Consider the following 18,549-nt stretch of genomic DNA (forward strand, 5'->3'; position numbering starts at 1 on the left):
GAAACAATGGAGGGTGCAGCAGTGGAAATCTTAATTCCTCCAGCTTCTACCAAGTATTGCCTGCGTTATTGTTTTCTGTTTAAAGACAGATGGCCTTGATGCAGTGCCTCTTGGCATGATGGGAATTGGGAGTCCAACATCTGGAGGGTTGCAGGTTCCCAACACCTGCCAAAGTGGTTTTAAAGTAAGAGGGCCCCTTCTTTACCCACCAGGAATTATGGGGTTATTCCCAGCCATGCATTATGAGGGGGAGACTAGAGTGCAAACCCCCGCTTGGTGACCTTGGGCCAGTCATCAGCTCTCACCTACCCTCCCTCACAGGGTTGTTGTGAGGCTCATATTAAGGGCTATATACACCACCTTGAGCTTATTGGACAAAAGGTGGGGATGTCGATGCAATAAATAAGTATGATCTAAGAAAGGGGCGCTGCCAACATCTGCCAAAGAATAGAGACTTAAAAATATTTTTTTATTATTCTTTTAAAAATACAAGAGAACAGAACTGATCCTCTGTTTGGCTGGTTGCCAGCCGACTGCTCCAAAGGGGACTGGAAAGTAAACAACTGCCTCTCAGCTTCCGAGGTAACAAAGCAAAGAACAGCATGATTAATTTTCATAGGGAATCTCAGGATATTCTCCTGGTAACACAAACTGGCTAGTTACCAGGGCAGCTGGGGGTGGGGGAGAGGGGGAGGCAGACCTGTGTGTATACCATGATTTCTATAAAAATGATGCTAGGATTATACATCCAAAAATTTGTTCTAATAAAAGTTGTATTCCACAATCCATACAAATTATACTGATTTGATTAAATGTGCATACTTAAAAAAACAAGTTTGCTTCTGCATATTACAGATATTCCCTGCATATTACAGATATGGACATGTATTTTGACCGGGGAGGGCCTACAGGTCTGAAGTAGGAACATAGGGTGCAACCTGATACTGCTTCAGATCTTTGGGTACATCTACCTCAGTACTGTCTACACTGACTGGCAGCAGCAATCCAAGGTTTCAGGGAGGGGACAGTCTCCAACCGTGGACTGAATATGGGGCCTCCTGCATGCAAAGAACAGAACTACCTCAGCTGCAGCTCCTTCCGTACAAAGCAGGGTTTGCAAAACACACACATGCTATGCAAGGAATTCAAACCTCATCCAACGAAGTGCAGATCCATTGAAATGAAGGGACCTTAGACATACCCATTCATTTCAGTGGATCCACTCTGTGCAAGACAGATCCGAATCTGACCCTTGAAAACCTTAGCAACTTCCTAGATTTTGAAATTCAACCAGACACACCCTTCCTCCACCATGAAAGCACATTTTGCAGCCATAAGGACTAGGAACCTTTATATTTACGACAACTGATTTTCTTGGGGACACTGATTTCTGCAACCGATACCCCATCTCATGGCGAATATACACCCCAGATCTTCTTCCCCATCCGAGCAAGCAAATATTGGGAAACATGGGTCAATGGACTGACTCAACATAAGAAAGAAGCTTCACAGCTTTCTGTTGCAGTAGGTCAACTGTGCAACAGGTCCCCCCACCAAGCTGTACTGTGACATTTGCACAAAGCCAACCAAGGGGCTATCAATCGCCACCTGACCGTTCACAAGCAACAGAACAGAATTTTTCAGATTCTGCTTGATTCTTAACGAGCCACCAAGGAAACAAATCGCCCTGAAGCTCCAAGTCATGAGTTGTGTCTCTCCATCACACACCTAAAATTAACTCAGCCGTGCTCCCAGATTAAAGAATTAAGGTCAACAGAAGCTCTTGGGCTATGCCGTCTAGAAGAACAATGTCTGAGCTTCTACCTAACTCTGGACAGCAGGGGAAATATTGACCAGAAATTTCCAATGCTAAAAGCAGACTCTACAGGTACAATAGGAAATGGGGGACACTATGTAGACCAGGCACCCCCAAACTGCGGCCCTCCAGATGTTTTGGCCTACAACTCCCATGATCCCTAGCTAACAGGACCAGTGGTCAGGGATGATGGGAATTGCAGTCCAAAACATCTGGAGGGCCACAGTTTGGGGGTGCCTGATGTAGACTGTCTTAATTTATACAGAGGTGTAGAATCCAGCTTTTCCTAAGCATAGAATTGTTTGGGACCTATTTTTGCAATATGTTTTTTTCTCTCTCTCTCTTAAGTGCACCTGCCTCATTTTCTTCCTCCTCCCCACCTCCCCAAAAAAGTGCCCCAAGTAAAGAAGCACAAAAGCCTGCTGCTCACCCCTCTGTAAGCAAGGATGTCACCGAGTAAAAGAGAAATTAAAGCTGCTTGCTTGAGATTTTGGCCATTTTGCATTTACAAATCAAGGAAAGTGGAGACAGATGACAGCTTAAAGAATCATTCTTGCTGGGTACACACAGAATGATAACTAGATGGCAACTGGCCCCTCAAAATGACAGAAATGCCATTTTGCCAGTTTTGGCCACAGTTTTCAAGCATCTTATTTCCCATCTTCATTATAAATAGATCAGTAGAACAGAAAAACATTAAACTTCTCTTTGGTATATTAAAATGGAAAAGTGTGCAGTGAGAAATTTTTTTAAAAGGCAGCCGGGGAGGGTGCGAGGGAAGTCTCTCCCAGTCAGTCATGTGCATCCTGCTTACTTAATATATATTGCGAAAGTAATACTTGTTCAGTATGCAAAGTCAAAAGCATCCATCCCCTTGCACTTTGTAGAAACAGAATTAGAACTTTTGCTTCACAAGCAGGATTCTGGCTGGGGGAGAGGTGGTCATTATCAAAAAATGTGGAATGAAGACAAAGGTTGTGAGGCTGAGCGGCAGGAGTGAGACAGGACCGCTCAACCAGGGCAGAGGGCCGTCAAGATGGCTGTGAAAGAAACAGGAGACCATAACATTTAGGTGCAAAGACTTCTCTTTTTTCATTCGTTTGTGAGGTGTAATGCAAGCCTTGGTTTGGAAAAAGGGCAAAGGGAAGGGAGATCTCTTTGCCTGCATTGTTAATCTTGACAGCAGTCATGCATTTTAAGATAGAACCAGAGGGCCTGGCTGCTGCAAACAGACCCCACCCCCTGCCACCCCAGCCTTGGGAGAGTGCTTAGGAGATCAGGCCCACAGGTTAAAGCTGTGCTGTGCTTGCCCTTTGGTGGGGCGGCGTTTGAGGGGAGGGGGAAGAACTGGAAGGGCTGGGTCCCTTTGCTTTAAAAAAGAAAAAAAAACTTTCGACTAGAGAGGTGAGTTTCTATCCAAACCCCTTCCAGGGAGCAATAGTGGTTACTCAAAGGGCGAGCTTGTCATTGAAATCTGCTTTGGTGCGCTTTGGTCCATCAAAGCTGCAAGAGGCAGAGCGACGAAAATTGTTTTGCTTCCAAAGTCGGCCTTGAGGATTCAGTGCAGCTCTGATCATCCAGGCAGTCCCTTCTCCCGCTTACGTCAAGGGAGGGCATCTATTTTTGCCTAAGGTATGGAGCTTCCGCCCAGCCCTTCACAAACCTCCAGGAAACTCACTAGGTATTAAAACTGACCGCTACTGTACCGGCACGGCACGAATGTCACCGTTGTTCTTCTGCACAGGCCAGGCCAGGCGGCCCCTGGAGCTGGGAGCTCCCACATTCTGCTCAATGCCAGCCCCGGGGCCTTCATAGCTCTGCTTTCACGCCTCTGATGAACGGCAAGCCTGTAGGGACTCTCCTCTTGTAGGCCAGGTACTCTTCCCCAAAGAAATGGATCAGCGTCATCTCCTCCTCTTCTATCCGCTCCCGGAAGAAGCGCCAGGATGCCAGCGTGTAGCCCACCATGCAGACTGGATTGCACAGCAATACCTGAAACAAGGAATGCAGGAGAATGGCTGCGAGGATAATCAGAACTGGCAAGCTCAAGAGACTCGTAGGTTGCATTCACACCATATGTTTAAAGCGTTCTGATACCACTTTAAATTACCCTGGCTTTTTTCTCCAAAGGATTTTGGGAGCTGAAGTTTGTTAAAGGTGCCAAGAGTGGTTAGGAGACCCCTATTCCCCTCCCAGATCGACAATTCCCAGAGTTTCCTGCAACAAGGGATTGACTGTTAAACCACCCTGAAAACTGGAAGGTTGGATGCATGAATTATACGCTATGACACATTCCTCTTAATACCCAAAATACTGCAAGATGCACTAAGCGGTACAACAGTACCTGGGTCCCGATACTCCAGTAAAACCATCCCACGTACGATGGGTGACGAAACCAGCCATAAACACCTCTGGTCACGAGAGTGTGAGTCTCCGATTTTTCATTCTGAACAATGTGGTTGAAGTTGGAGCCAGCTGTGAGCATGGCGGCCTTCCTCAGACAGTCCCCGAAAACCACCATGAGCAGCCCTGCTGAACTCAGCCAAGTGATCTGCTTCATCTCTGCAAATGAGAAAGTGCAGGTTGAAAAATGGTGCCACTCTGGTAGAGTGGCAGCTGCACCGGTCAGAAGGGGAAAGAAGGCACTCGGCGCGTGTAACAAGTGGATTAACTTCACAAAAATACATTCTTCACAAGGGACCAAGGCAGACAGCTGCACTGGAGCTGGGTTTTGGTTTTCTTTTGGACCAAAAATGACTGACAGAAGTCTGTGCCAGCAGGTGGGCAACAACAAAGGTTTGTGCGCTAGTTAACTTTTGTGGAGACCCACCTGCAAACTTCACAATTCGATGTACACAAGAAGCAGAATGCAGAGATCAAAGCCAAACTTCCAAAAACCCTAGTTGATAACAGTGATCTCCTCCCCTTCGCAGCGTCATTTAAAACAAAAAAGGACCTTAATGTCAGAGCATGAAGTCAAAACAGTCAGCGTTTTAGAAGGGTCAGAAAATAGTCCAACTAATGACAGAGAGCTAAAGCCACACACAAGTGGTGTGTGGCCATCTTTCAATGCAGCCTCTGGATAAGCTTCAGGGGCAAAAAGTCCACCCCGTTATCAGCATTTTCAGGCGTTTATTAATAACTGACGGCAAGCAGGGTGCAATGAATAGAGCACTCTCAGCCACCACCAAAGGGCTGTTGTTACAGCTAATAATGCAAGTTGTGAAGTCTCTGATTCAAGGTGGTAATAAGCTGAGTAGGTGGCCTTCACAAAAAGGAGTGCTGCTTACTCTGTACCTGCAATAGTAGGATAGCAGCTTTCTGAGATAATGCATGCAAAGCCCCTTGACACTCAAAGGGCAAGTCCTACACCTTGTTTCAGCATACCAAGTTCTTATTTAAATAAATATTTATGACCCGCCTTCCCACCCAGAGGTCCCAGAGAAAGAATATATGGCCCAAGCACCAAAAGTTTAAAAAAGAAGATAAAAACAGCATGCAGCAAAATACAGTCTTCAGTTACAAACCACTAGCAGCAGTGGAGATTCAAGCACCCAATACATAATTCATCCCTCCCCAAAAGCCTGGGCAAAGAGGTGTGTCATCACCTGTTACTAAAACAGTATCAGTGTTTTGGTGAAACACACCTTCAAAGGGGAGATCATTCTTAAGGTGAGGGGTCAATATCGCCCCAATTAGTTCAGGTTGGGGAGAGACACAGCTTCATTTTCAGACCTGCCTCCAAGTCCATGTTCCTGGGTCCCCCATTACAATGATCGAGTTTTTCTGTTTCAGTTGCATAAGAAATGCATAGTTACTGACCTGGGCAAATGAATTTTTCCACGGTGAACTCAACCCAGGATGAGATTGCAGCTAGGTTGTATTCAAAGCTGTGGTTGATCAAGAAAGAATCCAAGGAGAGACTTCTAGGGTTGTTAACGGCTGTCACCAAGTATTCAGAATAATGGAAGAATGAGAGCGAACACATATACCTGAAAGAACAACCAGGGACTTAGCAAAACCTTCATGTTTCAGCCTCCTGGGTTTTAACTCTAGGTTTGCTCTTCTGAAGAGCTGCAAACTGGGCTGCTCAACACACCAGCTGCTTATCTCCAATGCTGTTTTAAAAACGATATTACAGGGGTGGGCTCATTTTTTGGATGGTTCCTTTTCCAGCAAGCATGCAGACTCAAATATAGCATCATTCACGTCACTCAATGAAGGTATCCTAAAACACTGAGAGGAACTTCCACACATCTATATATATATAATTTACAGAACAGATGCCTAGGTCTCACATCCAAAATTAGGATTGGGGAGGCTAACCACCTCAAACTAAGAACCATCAGTTATTCAGACATTCACCTCCAGGTGTCTGCTTTTGTCCCCTGGCAAGCAGCTAGGATTTCCTAAGTATAGAAGGCAGAGGAGAAAGGGGGGTCCAAAAAAAGGATTCAGAATCAATGCATTAAGTAATATTTGTCTCCTATGGCAGGCTATCCTAGTGTCCCTAAGAGGATCAAGGCCAGCCAAACAGAGGTGAGTGCCGGTCCCAGGAGTCTCCAGGAACAAAAGAGCTGTCCCCAAGAGCCCACAGTTTTCTTTTCAGAAATCTAAAGTGCTGCCCTCTTACCATCCAAAATGCTTCCACGTAGATTGTCCGAAGCTGAGCAATAAACCACACCCGAATGCAAAGCCCAAGAAGCAGGCACGGATGGCAATCTACAAGGCAAGAAAAGGCAGAGTCAGAAACTCACCTGCCCATCAGCCAGAGGGGGAGGGGCAACCCCACATACTCCTTCCCCACAAGTCACCAGTTCTGAAGCCAAATCTCCAGCACATCATGGGAAGGATTGACAGCAGGAAAGCCCTGGGTGGACATATGCCTATCCTGACCACCGCTTCAAACTCTCATCATCCTCCCCAACCACTGATCAAGTCAAAAAAACATATGGAAGGCTGCAGGTTCCCCTTCTTCTCTACAGCTTATTTGTCTACAATATCATTTATGAGAAAAAGATAGATGAGGAGATCTATCGGGGACGGCTTTGCATCCTAATCTTCTAGCACAACCTTATTTCAAATAGGGGTAAGGGCTTGAGATTTTCCTCTTCAAACTTTTCCTACTTATCCTATGGCAAGACATTAAGATCCAACGCTGAAGACTTTTAAGAGACCAGCCGCAGCAAAAATGACTGTGGGCTTGACAAAGTAGGTGCCAGGCGAAAACAACTCACGCCACAACAGGTAAGTAAGAGCCTTGCAGAATGAAGCCAATGGCCCATCTAGTCTAGTATCCTGTTCTCACAGTGGCCATCCAGAGGCCTGTGGAGAAACCGCAAGCAGAAGATGAGTGAAACAGCACTGTGTGCAGCAACTGAGAAATAATGGAGGCTGATTCTGGCTAGCAGCCAGTGACAGCCTTGTCTTGCATGATTTTGCCCAATCCTCTTATAAAGCCATCCAAGTTCGTGGCCATCACTGCCTCCACCATGGGAGGGAGTTTCATAGTTTACCTATGCGCTGTGTGAAGAAGTCCTCTCTTTCATCTGTCCTGAATACTCCAACATTCAGCTTCATGGATGTTCACAAGTTATTGTGAGAGAGTAAGAAAAGCTCTTCTATATCCACTTTTTACATTCTGTGCATAATTCTATTGGCTTTTATCATATTATCTCTTACTTGCCTTTTTGCTAAATGAAAAGGTCCTAAGTTCCGAATGCTGCAACTTTTTCTGATAGGCGAGTCACTTCTCCTCTTTGATCCTCTGGTTGCCCTTCTCTATACCTTTTCCAGAAATTTCCTTTCTGAGGTGGGGCAATCAGAACTGTGCACAGTATTGCATATGGAACCACATCATTTGCATAACGACATTATGATTTCAGCAGCTTTGGCTTTATGTACTTGACGAAGCAAGTGCCATCCTAGGACAAGTAAACCAGCCCAGTCATGAGAGTGCTGCAAGACTCCTCACAGGCATGGACTGGTTCAGCGGCTAAAGCACTCTGTGCTTGCGCAGGGACATACTTGCCCCATGATTCAGCCCTAAGCACCGGCTTCAGAAGAAGATAGAAAGTCATTCAGCAGAGTTGACATATCTGGGTCAAGAGCAGAAAAGCAAACTCATTAAGGAGATGGCCACACCCCTCCTTAAGCAGAGAAGGGAGTGGCCTTTGATGAAAAAGTTGGGGTTTGGCTTTTGTTGTCCAACTCCCCATGGGACTCCTAAGTCCATGATTGGTCAGAGAAGAATGGACCACCCCCCCAAACCATCATACATGCATCATAGGAGGTAGTCTACAGCAGAAATCCTGTCTCCCAGGATACCTGATAATGGTCACTGATTGCATTACCTGCCACGCCTGGCCATTCTTTTGTGATGGTTAATACTTTAGCTCAGGCATCCCCAAACTTCGGCCCTCCAGATGTTTTGGACTACAATTCCCATAATCCCTGACCACTGGTCCTGTTAGCTAGGGATCATGGGAGTTGTAGGCCAAAACATCTGGAGGGCTGCAGCTTGGGGATGTCTGCTTTAGCTCCTGAATCCAGGTCACAGGTTCACCTTATTCATACACAAATATGCCCCCTTTAAGACAAGAAGGCTTTCCCCATTTGCTTCCCTTAATGCAGAGGAATATTTGAAGTCATTGGGAGAGTCAACATGGCTTCAGGATTGCTCTCCTGCACTATTTCAGACACATGGATTATATATATTTAGATATGTATGCATCTATGAATATTTGGGAAAGATTGAGGGCACTAGGAGAAGGGGACGACAGAGGACGAGATGGTTGGACAGTGTTCTCGAAGCTACGAACATGAGTTTGACCAAACTGCGGGAGGCAGTGCAAGACAGGAGTGCCTGGCGTGCTATGGTCCATGGGGTCACGAAGAGTCGGACACGACTAAACAACAACAATGAATATTTATTCTATATTTGAGAGCTTAGAATTCTTTTACTACCCTTGGTTAGACACGCCCAGGGGAGATAGCCACACCCCTGGGCGTGTCTAACCATGTTATAACAAAATAAAAAAATTCCTTCAGTAGCACCTTAAAGACCAACTAAGTTTATATTTTGGTATGAGCTTTCGTGTGCATGCACACTTCTTCAGATACACTAGAAACAGAAGTGTCAGACCCTATATATATACACGAAAGCTCATACCAAAATATAAACTTAGTTGGTCTTTAAGGTGCTACTGAAGGAATTTTTTTATTTTGCTTCGACTCAGACCAACACGGCTACCTACCTGTAACATGTTATAACAGAGAGGGGGTATGGCCACGCCCTTCCAAGGCCAGAAGTGGGCGCACCCTGCACTAACCACGCCCACGAGTTCGGATAATCCCTCCGCCGAAGGGAGGAGCCTCACGTGGACACGCCCTCCTCCCAGCCCTTACCTGGTACATGCCCCCCGGGGCGCGACCCCAGGCCAGCAGGAGGGCAGCGTTGACTCCGGCCACATGAAGGGCCAGCGCAGCGCGGCCTTGGAAGCCCAGCCCGGAGAGCAGCGCCGGCGGAGGCGCCGACAGCAGCAGCGGCACAGCCGCCACGGAGCTTCCTAGCACGAAGGCCGTCAGGCTGGTCCGTGCCTCGCGTCCCCTTCGCCCGCCGACGCCCGCCTTCCCCTCAGCGCCGGCCATGATGGACCGGCGGCCGGAGCCAAGCCCCGCTCTCGCGAGGCCTCTCCCGCCAATTCTCGCGAGACAACTCCGCGGAGGCGGAGCGTAGACTCCGGCATCTTAGCATGGGACGGGGGCGAGACCTCGCGAGATTTATTGAAAGCGGCCCGGGGGGTGGCGTGCCCGCTTCTGTAGGGCGGGTGATCATAGAGATAAGAAAGGTGAAGAGAAACGCACGCCACGCGAGTTTCTGGTTTCGATAACGCTTTGATGATGATGATGATGTACATGTAGATGTACTTCCCGACCCACTTTTTCTATTTAACGGGCTATTCAAGCCGAAAAGGTTCCCAGAGCAGCTCAGATAGCAGCCGATTTTGACTGCTGGACGGACAACCTACCTAACTTGACTTTAATCAATTTTTAACATGTTTTAAATAACTGCTTAATTCTTTTAATTTATAATTGCTATTGTTTTTCTCCTTGTAAACTACAGTACTACTTTGCGGTGCTTTCTTACAGTTGAGGAGCATGCTTATGAAATGATTAATTAATAAATAAGAGGTGGCACGAAAGGAAAGAGGTTCAAGGAGGGAGGGAGGAAAAAAAGAACACTGGAACCAGTGGTAAACGCGGAAATAGCCGTACTCGCAGTCAGCCGAGCAAAATAAAAAAAAATTCCTTCCAGCAGTACCTTAAAGACCAACTAAGTTTTTTTATTTTGGTATCAGCAGAGCAGTTAGGCTATTTTAGACTTGGGACTTTAGGGCCATACAATGTGGGCTCCTGATGTGGTATCACTTCAAAATGTCATCTGCTGCCTTGGGGGGTGGGGTACATATACACACATACACACACAAGGAGAGAGGGAGACCAGTGTAGAATGCAAGCAGTTTAAGGAACAAAAGCAGCCCAATGGAGCTGGCCCTTCAGCCATGCATGGTGGTATGGGCTCTGATTCCCATCTCACCCACTGAGGCAGCCCATAGAAACCAAGAGTTCATCCAAGAGGCATCCAAGAGTTCTCTAACGACTTCCAGCCTACTGCATTATTAAGAGTGGCCTACATGGAAGAACATGGCCCGGGAGGGGGGGGGAATGTTACAATCTCATCGAATTGTAGAGTTGGAAGGGATTCATTTAGTCCAGGGGTGGCCAACTCCCAAGACACTGTGGTCTACCTCATAGAGGTGAAAACTAGCAGTGATCTACCCCCTTTTGGGGGGTTCAGGTCAAAGTTGTTGAGCTTTTTTTTTTGAAGGAAAGCGCTGTTTTGGCGGGGTGCAGACCAACACTTGAACTTCTTTTAGGGGAGCCACAGACATCAAGTGATCACCATCTACCTGTTGGACGTGCCTGATTTAGTCCAACCCCCTGCAATGCAGGAATCTCAACTAGATAATTCATGACAGATGACCACCTGCAACCTCTGCTTAAAATCCTCCAAGGAAGGAGAGTCCACCACCTCCCAAGAGAGACCATTCTACTGTTCAGAGCAGAAGAAAACAGGAGAAAACAATCTTGCTCCATCTTCCATTATCCACCTACTGGTACATTGGGGATAAGGCCAAAGAATGTTTCCTTTCGGGGTCGTTGTTTTAATTTTTAATAAATTTCTATACTGCCCTGTATCCAAAGATCACACGGCAGTTTACAATATAAAACCACAAGAATACATGACAAAGTAAGAGACAAGGACAAAAACTATTCCACCAGCCTGTCCCTCAACCTACAACATAGCACAGGAGTGGGGAATTGGCAGATCTGGCCATCACTGTGTATGCTGCCTTCCTACCCTCATCCTGGTCCATTCTCCTCCTGGTGCTGTGGTTTAGTGCGCCAGACAACGACCTGGGAGAGACCAGGGTTCAAATCCCCAGTTGGCCATTAAGCTCACTGGGTGTGACCCTGGGCCAGGCACTGTCCCTCAGCCTAACCTACCTCACAGGGTTGTTGCTGGATTAAATGAGGGGGCAGAACCATGTGCACTACCTTGAGCTCCTTGGAATAAAAGTGGGATATAATTTTTTAAATAAATAATATAGAAACCACTTGTTCTTTGGGGTTGAGGCATTGTAAAGCTTAAGTGTAGGCCATGCATTAAAACTGAACGTTGTTCAAAAAATATATTTTAAACTGTGTTTATAAAAGGATATTTTGTATTCTCTGGATATATTATGCTTCCTTTGCTAGGTAATTGTTTGTCGGCTGCTCTAAACAAATAAAAAAATATGGTTCAGACTTAAGTTACTTAAGTGGCTACGTAGATTTTAGAAGATCTGAAAAGCTAGTGGCAAAAGGATACCATTGGATCATCTTCGATTTCAACTTTTAAACACTTGTGGAAAACTTTTCTGTCTGGCTTAAGCAGGCAATTAAGAAGACATTATTCCATAATAGTTGGCTGATTTCTGATTTTTATATGGTTTTTAATCGTACGGTGTTGCATACAATTGTTGTAAACCGCTCTGATTTGTTTTTAAATGAATAATATGTATTTTTTTTTTATGACTGAAAACAAAATACCAACCAAAGGTGGGTTTTTAATGTCTACCTCTTACAGGCTGCCCCTGCAAAAACAGAGCCACCACCTCTGGAAATGTTTACACATTCCCCTGCTGCCCCCCCCCACGCACCCCACACCCCACTGTTGCGTGTGCAAATGAGTTTTGAACAATAGGGCAGGGTAAATATTGAAAGATTACCTCCAGCTGGCTCAAGGCACAAAAGACACAGACAATTGGGCCTTTCTCTGAATTCACTCCTAACTCTCACTTTGCACACTCTGGTTGAGTGTTGATTCACTCCTCTGAGTCTATTGTGTCCAGGCATAGTGGGCCCCTCTCACCCCTCTCCCTTGGCAATTCAGATTGCTAAAAGCCAACTTTTATTAAGGACACTTGAAAACCTCCAGCCCCTCCAGGATGCATCTCTAGAGAAAGTGTGGTCATTGTCTGCCAAGAGACAACAGAAGCTGAAATTCACTCAGCTTTCATGGGGGGAAAGAATGCACAGCCTTTTCTCTTTCTTTCTTTTCCCCCCTCCAAGCTCTCTATCACCCTCAAAGCTTTTCCCAAGAAATTGGAAAGCGTGACTCCTTTTCACAGGCCGACTGCCCTGAAGAGCTGTTCGCCTTTTCCTTGTGCAATGATTAACTTCGTTTTGCAAATGTTACATTCTGTTGGCTTCTAAAATATGATCTCTAGTTGGGTATGGAAGAATTGGGCTTTGTTTTTTCACATCTAACGTGGCATTTGCAGCTTAGATGGGGTTTCCAACTAAGACTGGTGCCTCATTTTTGGAATGCATTTGGAATTGCAGGAATACTTGCCTAGGAATAAGTCCCATCACACACACACAGTTGGACTTATTTCTGGATAACTGTTACTGTATTAGGCTTGCACATATGCAGATGCAAATCACCCACTTGGGAGTGCTGTCCTTGGGTTTCAGTAGAACGTACACATATTGGGCTGGACTGAATGGCTTTAGTTTATAAATTAAGAAGTAGGATCATTTAGGCACATTTTAAAATGACGGTCCTGCAAATCCAGAACACACGATTATTCCTCGGAAGTTTATTTTGGTTCTGGCGTGACTGTTAACAAGGAACAAAGAGGAATCAGGTGAGATGGCTTTTCAGTCTGACAGTGAATGGTCCTGCATTGCAGGGGGTTGGACAAAATGTACCGGTAGTCCCTTCCAACTCTACAATTCTGTGGCACTATATCACACATCCTTCAGCACCTCAATAAAAGCATTTCTCTTTGGGCTTTGGCATCAAGGTGCAAATGTATTTAGATTAAACCAATTAAACACTTGATGTTTTGGGCTCAAAAGCCCATGATGATTCATCAACTCACTTCGACTGGCTCACCCAGGGCACAGCTATCGTGACTAGTAGCCATCAGAAGCCCAAATCTTTCTGTCTCTTATATCGGCAGCTTTAGCAGTAGCAAAAGCAGGCAAAGAATTCTTTTCAGTACTCTTTCTCACAATACAGATAGTTGGGGGGCACCTCTGCCTGCTTACCTCCTTGGTGAGAACTGCCCATTTATTCCTACTTGGTCCCCACCCAGTTCCTTAACCTGTTGTTGTTGTCGTTGTCGTTGTTGTTTAGCCGTTTAGTTGTGTCCGACTCTTCATGACCCCATGGACCTTAACCAGTTACCAGTCCATAAACAGACCTGTCTTCTTACCCCATGACTGCTCATTTTACTTAGGGACCATTGATGAAAGACTGTTTTTAAAAGTCCTTAGGGCACAGACCCAGGACACTAATTGGCAGGTGCTAATTGATGTGCATAGGTGCCATAACGATGCCTGAAGATTGGGCAAGTTGTTTTAAAAGCATTTTGTCCTGTAGCTGATGTGGGGTCCTTGGAGAGAAAGGTGGGATATCAACACAACAGATAAATAATAAAGTACGTAGTAATAGTATTTTCCCCTTAGTTTAATTGTAAATCTGGGTTAAATGGGCAGGAGATATGAGGATATGAAAGACCCATGGCTGTACCTTCTGGGCTCCTACATCAATGCCCAGGGTATGGTGTTGTCAATGCTGAGTTAGTTTGCTGCACAGCCGCTTCTTCTGAGCAGTCACGGTTTGTCTACCTTGCACAGAGGTTGGACTAGATGAGCCTTGGGGTTACCTTCCCAGCCTACAATTCTAATGTAAGCAGAGAGAAGCCAGCAGTTCAGGAGATCATATCAAACGCTTCTGTAACACTCGGTTAATATGATCTCGTCTTTCCAGGAGCTCTGTAAGAACTTAGCAGGGAGCTCATTTATAACCATTAGGACAAGGCATGGCAATTTCTGGACAAAAACTGGACTGGAAGCCATCTCTGTGTGAGGTTGCCGTTGGGGGGGGGGCACCAGCAGCAGCACAGGGCCCATTTAGTACGGTGCAGCCTCACACCACCGAGCGTGACCGTGCGTGAATGGCAACAGCGGGCTTAAAGCAGGGGATCACTCCAAAAGCAGAACATTGCAAATTAGCACCATTTTTCGGTCAATTTTCCACCGCTGAGAGGGCCCTCGCCACCACACAAGGCGTTCAAAACCAGCTAGATGCGGCATGCAGAAGAGGCTGGCCTGGTGACTGGTCTGGGATCCCTTTGAGCAAGGCACTCATTAAACACGGCCTGCTGTGTGGGAAATATCCATGTAATTAAAATAATGGTGGAGCAAATTGGGGGACTGTTGGGGATTGGCCGGCATCAGGGAGGAGGGGGGAGGCAAGCAAGGAGGTCCTCGGAAAGGCAGGCATGGTCCTTTCTGAGCTCATGAGCCTTCCCCCCTCCCCCCCTTTTTTTTTTAAAAAAACTTTGCTCTGGCTATTTGAAGACTTTCCAGCAGGGGGGGGGGGTAGGAGAGATGAACCCCAACTCATTACGCTTCAAAAGCAAGTATTTGAGAGTTGGTTATCATTTGCACAGTGGTTCGAAATGTGGGTTTAAAATGTGGGGCATGACCTGCAGCGTTCAGATCATGCCCCAGCCACAGGTCAGCCCTGCGCATGTTTACTCAGGTGTAAGTTGCATTGGGCTTGAGGTGTAAGTTGCATTCAGCCTGTTGTGATGCATATTTACTCAGGAACAAGCCCCTTTCATTTCAATGGGCTTAATACTTCCGAGTAGGCTACAACTTAGTTGGCATCAACCTACTCTACTCGATGAGACACAAATAGCCAAACAATTGTGTCCCTTCCTGGCTTTACACATGCTTCTCTGCCTGGCCATTGGCTTTTCCTGACTCCTTAAGGTCTAATTCTGCATCTATGTATTTATTTATTACTTTATTTGCACTTCAGTCTGGATTTTAATGTGTACAATTTTTATGGGTGGGGAGAGCACACAATTTTGTGCCTAATTCTGTTATGTTTTTATCTAATATCGTACGCAAGCTTAGGTCTTCTCTAATGTTAATTGGTTTAGAGTTTTTTGTAACAAATGAATGGATAAATCAAGCGATGCGCACGATACATTTCAAACTTTAAATGTGCTGTAGAAATGCTCGATGTTGTTATATATCTCAAAGTGCTGGCTTGCTTTTTTTGTTTTTGTTTTTAATTAAAATTAAATACTGTCCAAGGTGCTGGACTATAACACAAAACTCTATTTATGTTCTCTAACTTGGAGGGAGTTTTGGGGTCGAGGGAGGGGGAATAGAGAGATTATTATTTCTCTGTAACAGAAATGTACTCCCTACGACCTCAGAAGCACTCTCTCCACTATTACTGTTATGCCTATGCATGTTATAAAATTGTTCTTGGGGGGGGGTGTTTCAGTGTTCTGGAATTAGAGATGCTTTGTTTGTTTGATTGTTTGTTTGTTATTTAATGTGTTTATACCCTGCCTTTCTCCCAGGCTGGGATTTGAGGTGGCTTCCAACATCTAAAAACATAATTATAAAACAAAAAAGTAATAAAAGCAAACTGGTTAAGAGCAATAGTTGAAACACTTTTAGAGCTGACAATTAACAATTTCTATCCCCCCCCCCCGCCCCGGTTAACTGGGACTAAGCTTGCAATTGGCAGTAGGTTGCGTGCTGGATTCAGAGGACCGGTTTTCGTTCTGTGCAACGAACGCTAACAATCTGAAGGCTTCTGGTTAGGACAAAGCCCACCTGTCTGCAGAATGAACATTCAACAGGTGCAGATTGCCTCTCATCTCACGTAGAGATGCAGTGATGAGGGGGGGAACAGTTTCACCGGTTGGATTTCTGCCTGAGAATCAGAGAGAAGAGGAGGGCAGCTACCGGTAGAAGTGGTGGATGTAAAAGCCAGCTGGGCATCAACATCACTCCAACATCTGGTTTGATGAACACATGCCTTCAGAGCTAGGAATTAGATGGATACAACTGCAGCCGCCTGTTGCCCTGCTTCCATGTCCTCTAGGAAAGGATGTCACCCTAAGCTTGCCAACTTATTTACAGCCTCCTGCTTCTCTGTGCACCTGCGAAGATAATTAGCAACAGATTGTGCTGCGGGCCAGGCCAAGATATCTATCTCCAACCTGGCTTAACATGCCCAGCCCTCTTCCATCATCTGGCCCACCTTGCTGAATTTTAAGGGCATCCAAAGTTGCATAAAGCAGGTTTACTTGTACCAGTGGATTCAAATTGCAAGGGAAGAGATTCCAACTAAATATTAGGAAGAACTATCTGAGCCGTTCCACAGCCTTGCTAGAAAAGCTAAGCAATAAATTGGAACTGACACAAAGGGATAAATAGGAGAGGATGCCTTCACCTCAGTACGGCTCCCCTTTATCACATACACAGCCCAACAAGGCAACAAGAAGAACCCACCAACAGCATACAAATCAATCTGGCTTACTTGACCCAACAAGACTCCACCCCCACTCACAAATGCAAACAAACCCTATTGCAGCTAAACATAGACAACCAACCATACCCAGGGCCCCCAACCACTCTCACTATCAAGGAAATGTAACAAACGAATAGAAAGAGAACCTATCTAGTGGACGCCGACACGAAACCCCCACAAGTACACTGCAAAAAAAAATATACCCCTCTTTTTCCTGACCTTATACTGTACTCAGCACTAAAAGTCTCACAACAAAATGTAACAGATCTGTAGAAAAGACTGTAAAACTTGAAAAAAAAGAGACAAGGCATGTATTTTTGTAAATCAAGAAAATCTTTAATAAAAAAAATCAAAGGTTGGGTGGCCATCTGTCAGGGATGCCTTAGCTGTGATTCCTACATTGTAAAGTGTTGGCTGAGATAACGCTTGGGAATCTACAATCCTATGATTCTGAGAGAGTTCTGCCTGATACTGCCTTTGGAACCATCCCTCCTCCTGTGGCCCCGGTTAGACCCCATTCTGTTTAGAAAAAGGGAGCGCATGGCTTTCTTCTTTTCACCCCACTGAATGCCAAAAGTGAGGCAAGAGAGCCTGGGGCTGGTTAATACAAGACCAGCTTTGCAGCCTCCTGTTTAATTACCCTCCACGGCTCCACCAAGTGGGCTTTGGGTCCTTGGGCTGGGCCTGCCGAAAGGGGCATCAACATAACAAGGCTTATTGGGTTGCTAATAGAAGATCCCTTTTGAGAAAGCTTTTTTTTTCTGGGGGAGGGAGAACCATGGGGGCTTTATGGCAAGGAAACAGATCATTAGCTAACAAATTGCTCCCAGAGAGGCAGGAGGTGTCCCTAACAAAGGCAGGCGCTGGCTAAGCCTCACCCTGCTGTCCTTTTCAGCCGGGCACCTCCGCCCACCATCCCAGCACATGCGGTCTCATAGAATCGCAGAGTCGGGAGGCACCCCCAGAGGTCATCTAGGCAAACCCGCTGCAATGCAAAGGTTTATTGGCCATGTTCAGACATCTCCAGGACTGCAGAGGGTGGAGAAAACCAGTACAAAATCGCTGGGGCCCCATCTATTTGGCATCCGTTTTATGCCATTCTTAACAATATTTCAAGCTCATCGCATGCACATTTATGAATGACGGCTTGTAAAGTTGTGCCACAAAGTGAGTATTTCCAACTGCCTACGGACATCCGCGCCTGCCCTTTGCCTGTATGTGCCAACACAGCCTCATCTGTGTTTGCGCGTTTCCAGAAGCAAACCCCGCATGCATAACAACAAAGCTGTCGCGTGATCCACATCACATTGTGTTGCACGTACGAGTTTGACATTTAATGTGTATGTTGTGTTTAGCAACAGTCGTGTGGGTGATTCTATTATTGCTGTTCGTCATTAGGATGGTAAGATTCTGCACAGGTTCGAATACTGCAAGCAAGGCAGGCGTAGGAAGGGCCTCGGCTCAGTGGGCAGAGCACCTGCTTGGAATGCAGAAGGTCCCAGGTTTCATCCCCAACAGCATCTCCCTGTAGGCCTTGGAGAGACCCTTGCCTGAAAGCCTGAAGAGCCCTTGCTGCCAGTCAGTGTGGGCAACATTGAGCTATATCAGCCAAGAATCTGACTCAGTGCAAGGCAGCTTACTCTGCTCCCAGCAAAAGGAATTGAAACAATTTCTCGTTTTACTCTGTACCGAGATCATCCTGGGGTTTTCCGCTATATGTTAACCCTCCCCCCTTTTTATTTTGTGTCTCCCTTCTTATTTTAGGCAAACCCGT

General features: G+C 45.9%; 1 protein-coding gene across 1 annotated transcript; it reads right to left on the minus strand.

Annotated features, from left to right (window-relative positions):
- Nucleotides 1–448: 448 nt before the first annotated feature.
- Nucleotides 449–9,507, minus strand: ICMT (isoprenylcysteine carboxyl methyltransferase). Its single transcript, XM_035119780.2, has 5 exons — nucleotides 9,224–9,507; nucleotides 6,450–6,538; nucleotides 5,639–5,808; nucleotides 4,161–4,378; nucleotides 449–3,808 (listed from the first exon to the last, which is right to left on the minus strand). The coding sequence occupies exons 1-5, from the start codon at nucleotides 9,464–9,466 to the stop codon at nucleotides 3,626–3,628; spliced, it is 903 nt and encodes a 300-aa protein (XP_034975671.1). The 5' UTR covers nucleotides 9,467–9,507; the 3' UTR covers nucleotides 449–3,625.
- Nucleotides 9,508–18,549: the final 9,042 nt, after the last annotated feature.

Source organism: Zootoca vivipara, chromosome 6, assembly GCF_963506605.1.
Source record: "Zootoca vivipara chromosome 6, rZooViv1.1, whole genome shotgun sequence".
Classification (NCBI taxonomy): Eukaryota; Metazoa; Chordata; class Lepidosauria; order Squamata; family Lacertidae; genus Zootoca; species Zootoca vivipara.

Coding starts and splice junctions, on each gene's coding strand:
- ICMT (XM_035119780.2), bottom strand. CDS start 9,466: ATGGCCGGCGCTGAGGGGAAGGCGGGCGTCGGCGGGCGAAGGGGACGC. Junction 5,809..6,449: donor ACGTGGAAGCATTTTGGATG/GTAAGAGGGCAG, acceptor TTGTTCTTTCAG/GTATATGTGTTCGCTCTCAT. Junction 3,809..4,160: donor ACTGGAGTATCGGGACCCAG/GTACTGTTGTAC, acceptor TCCTTGTTTCAG/GTATTGCTGTGCAATCCAGT.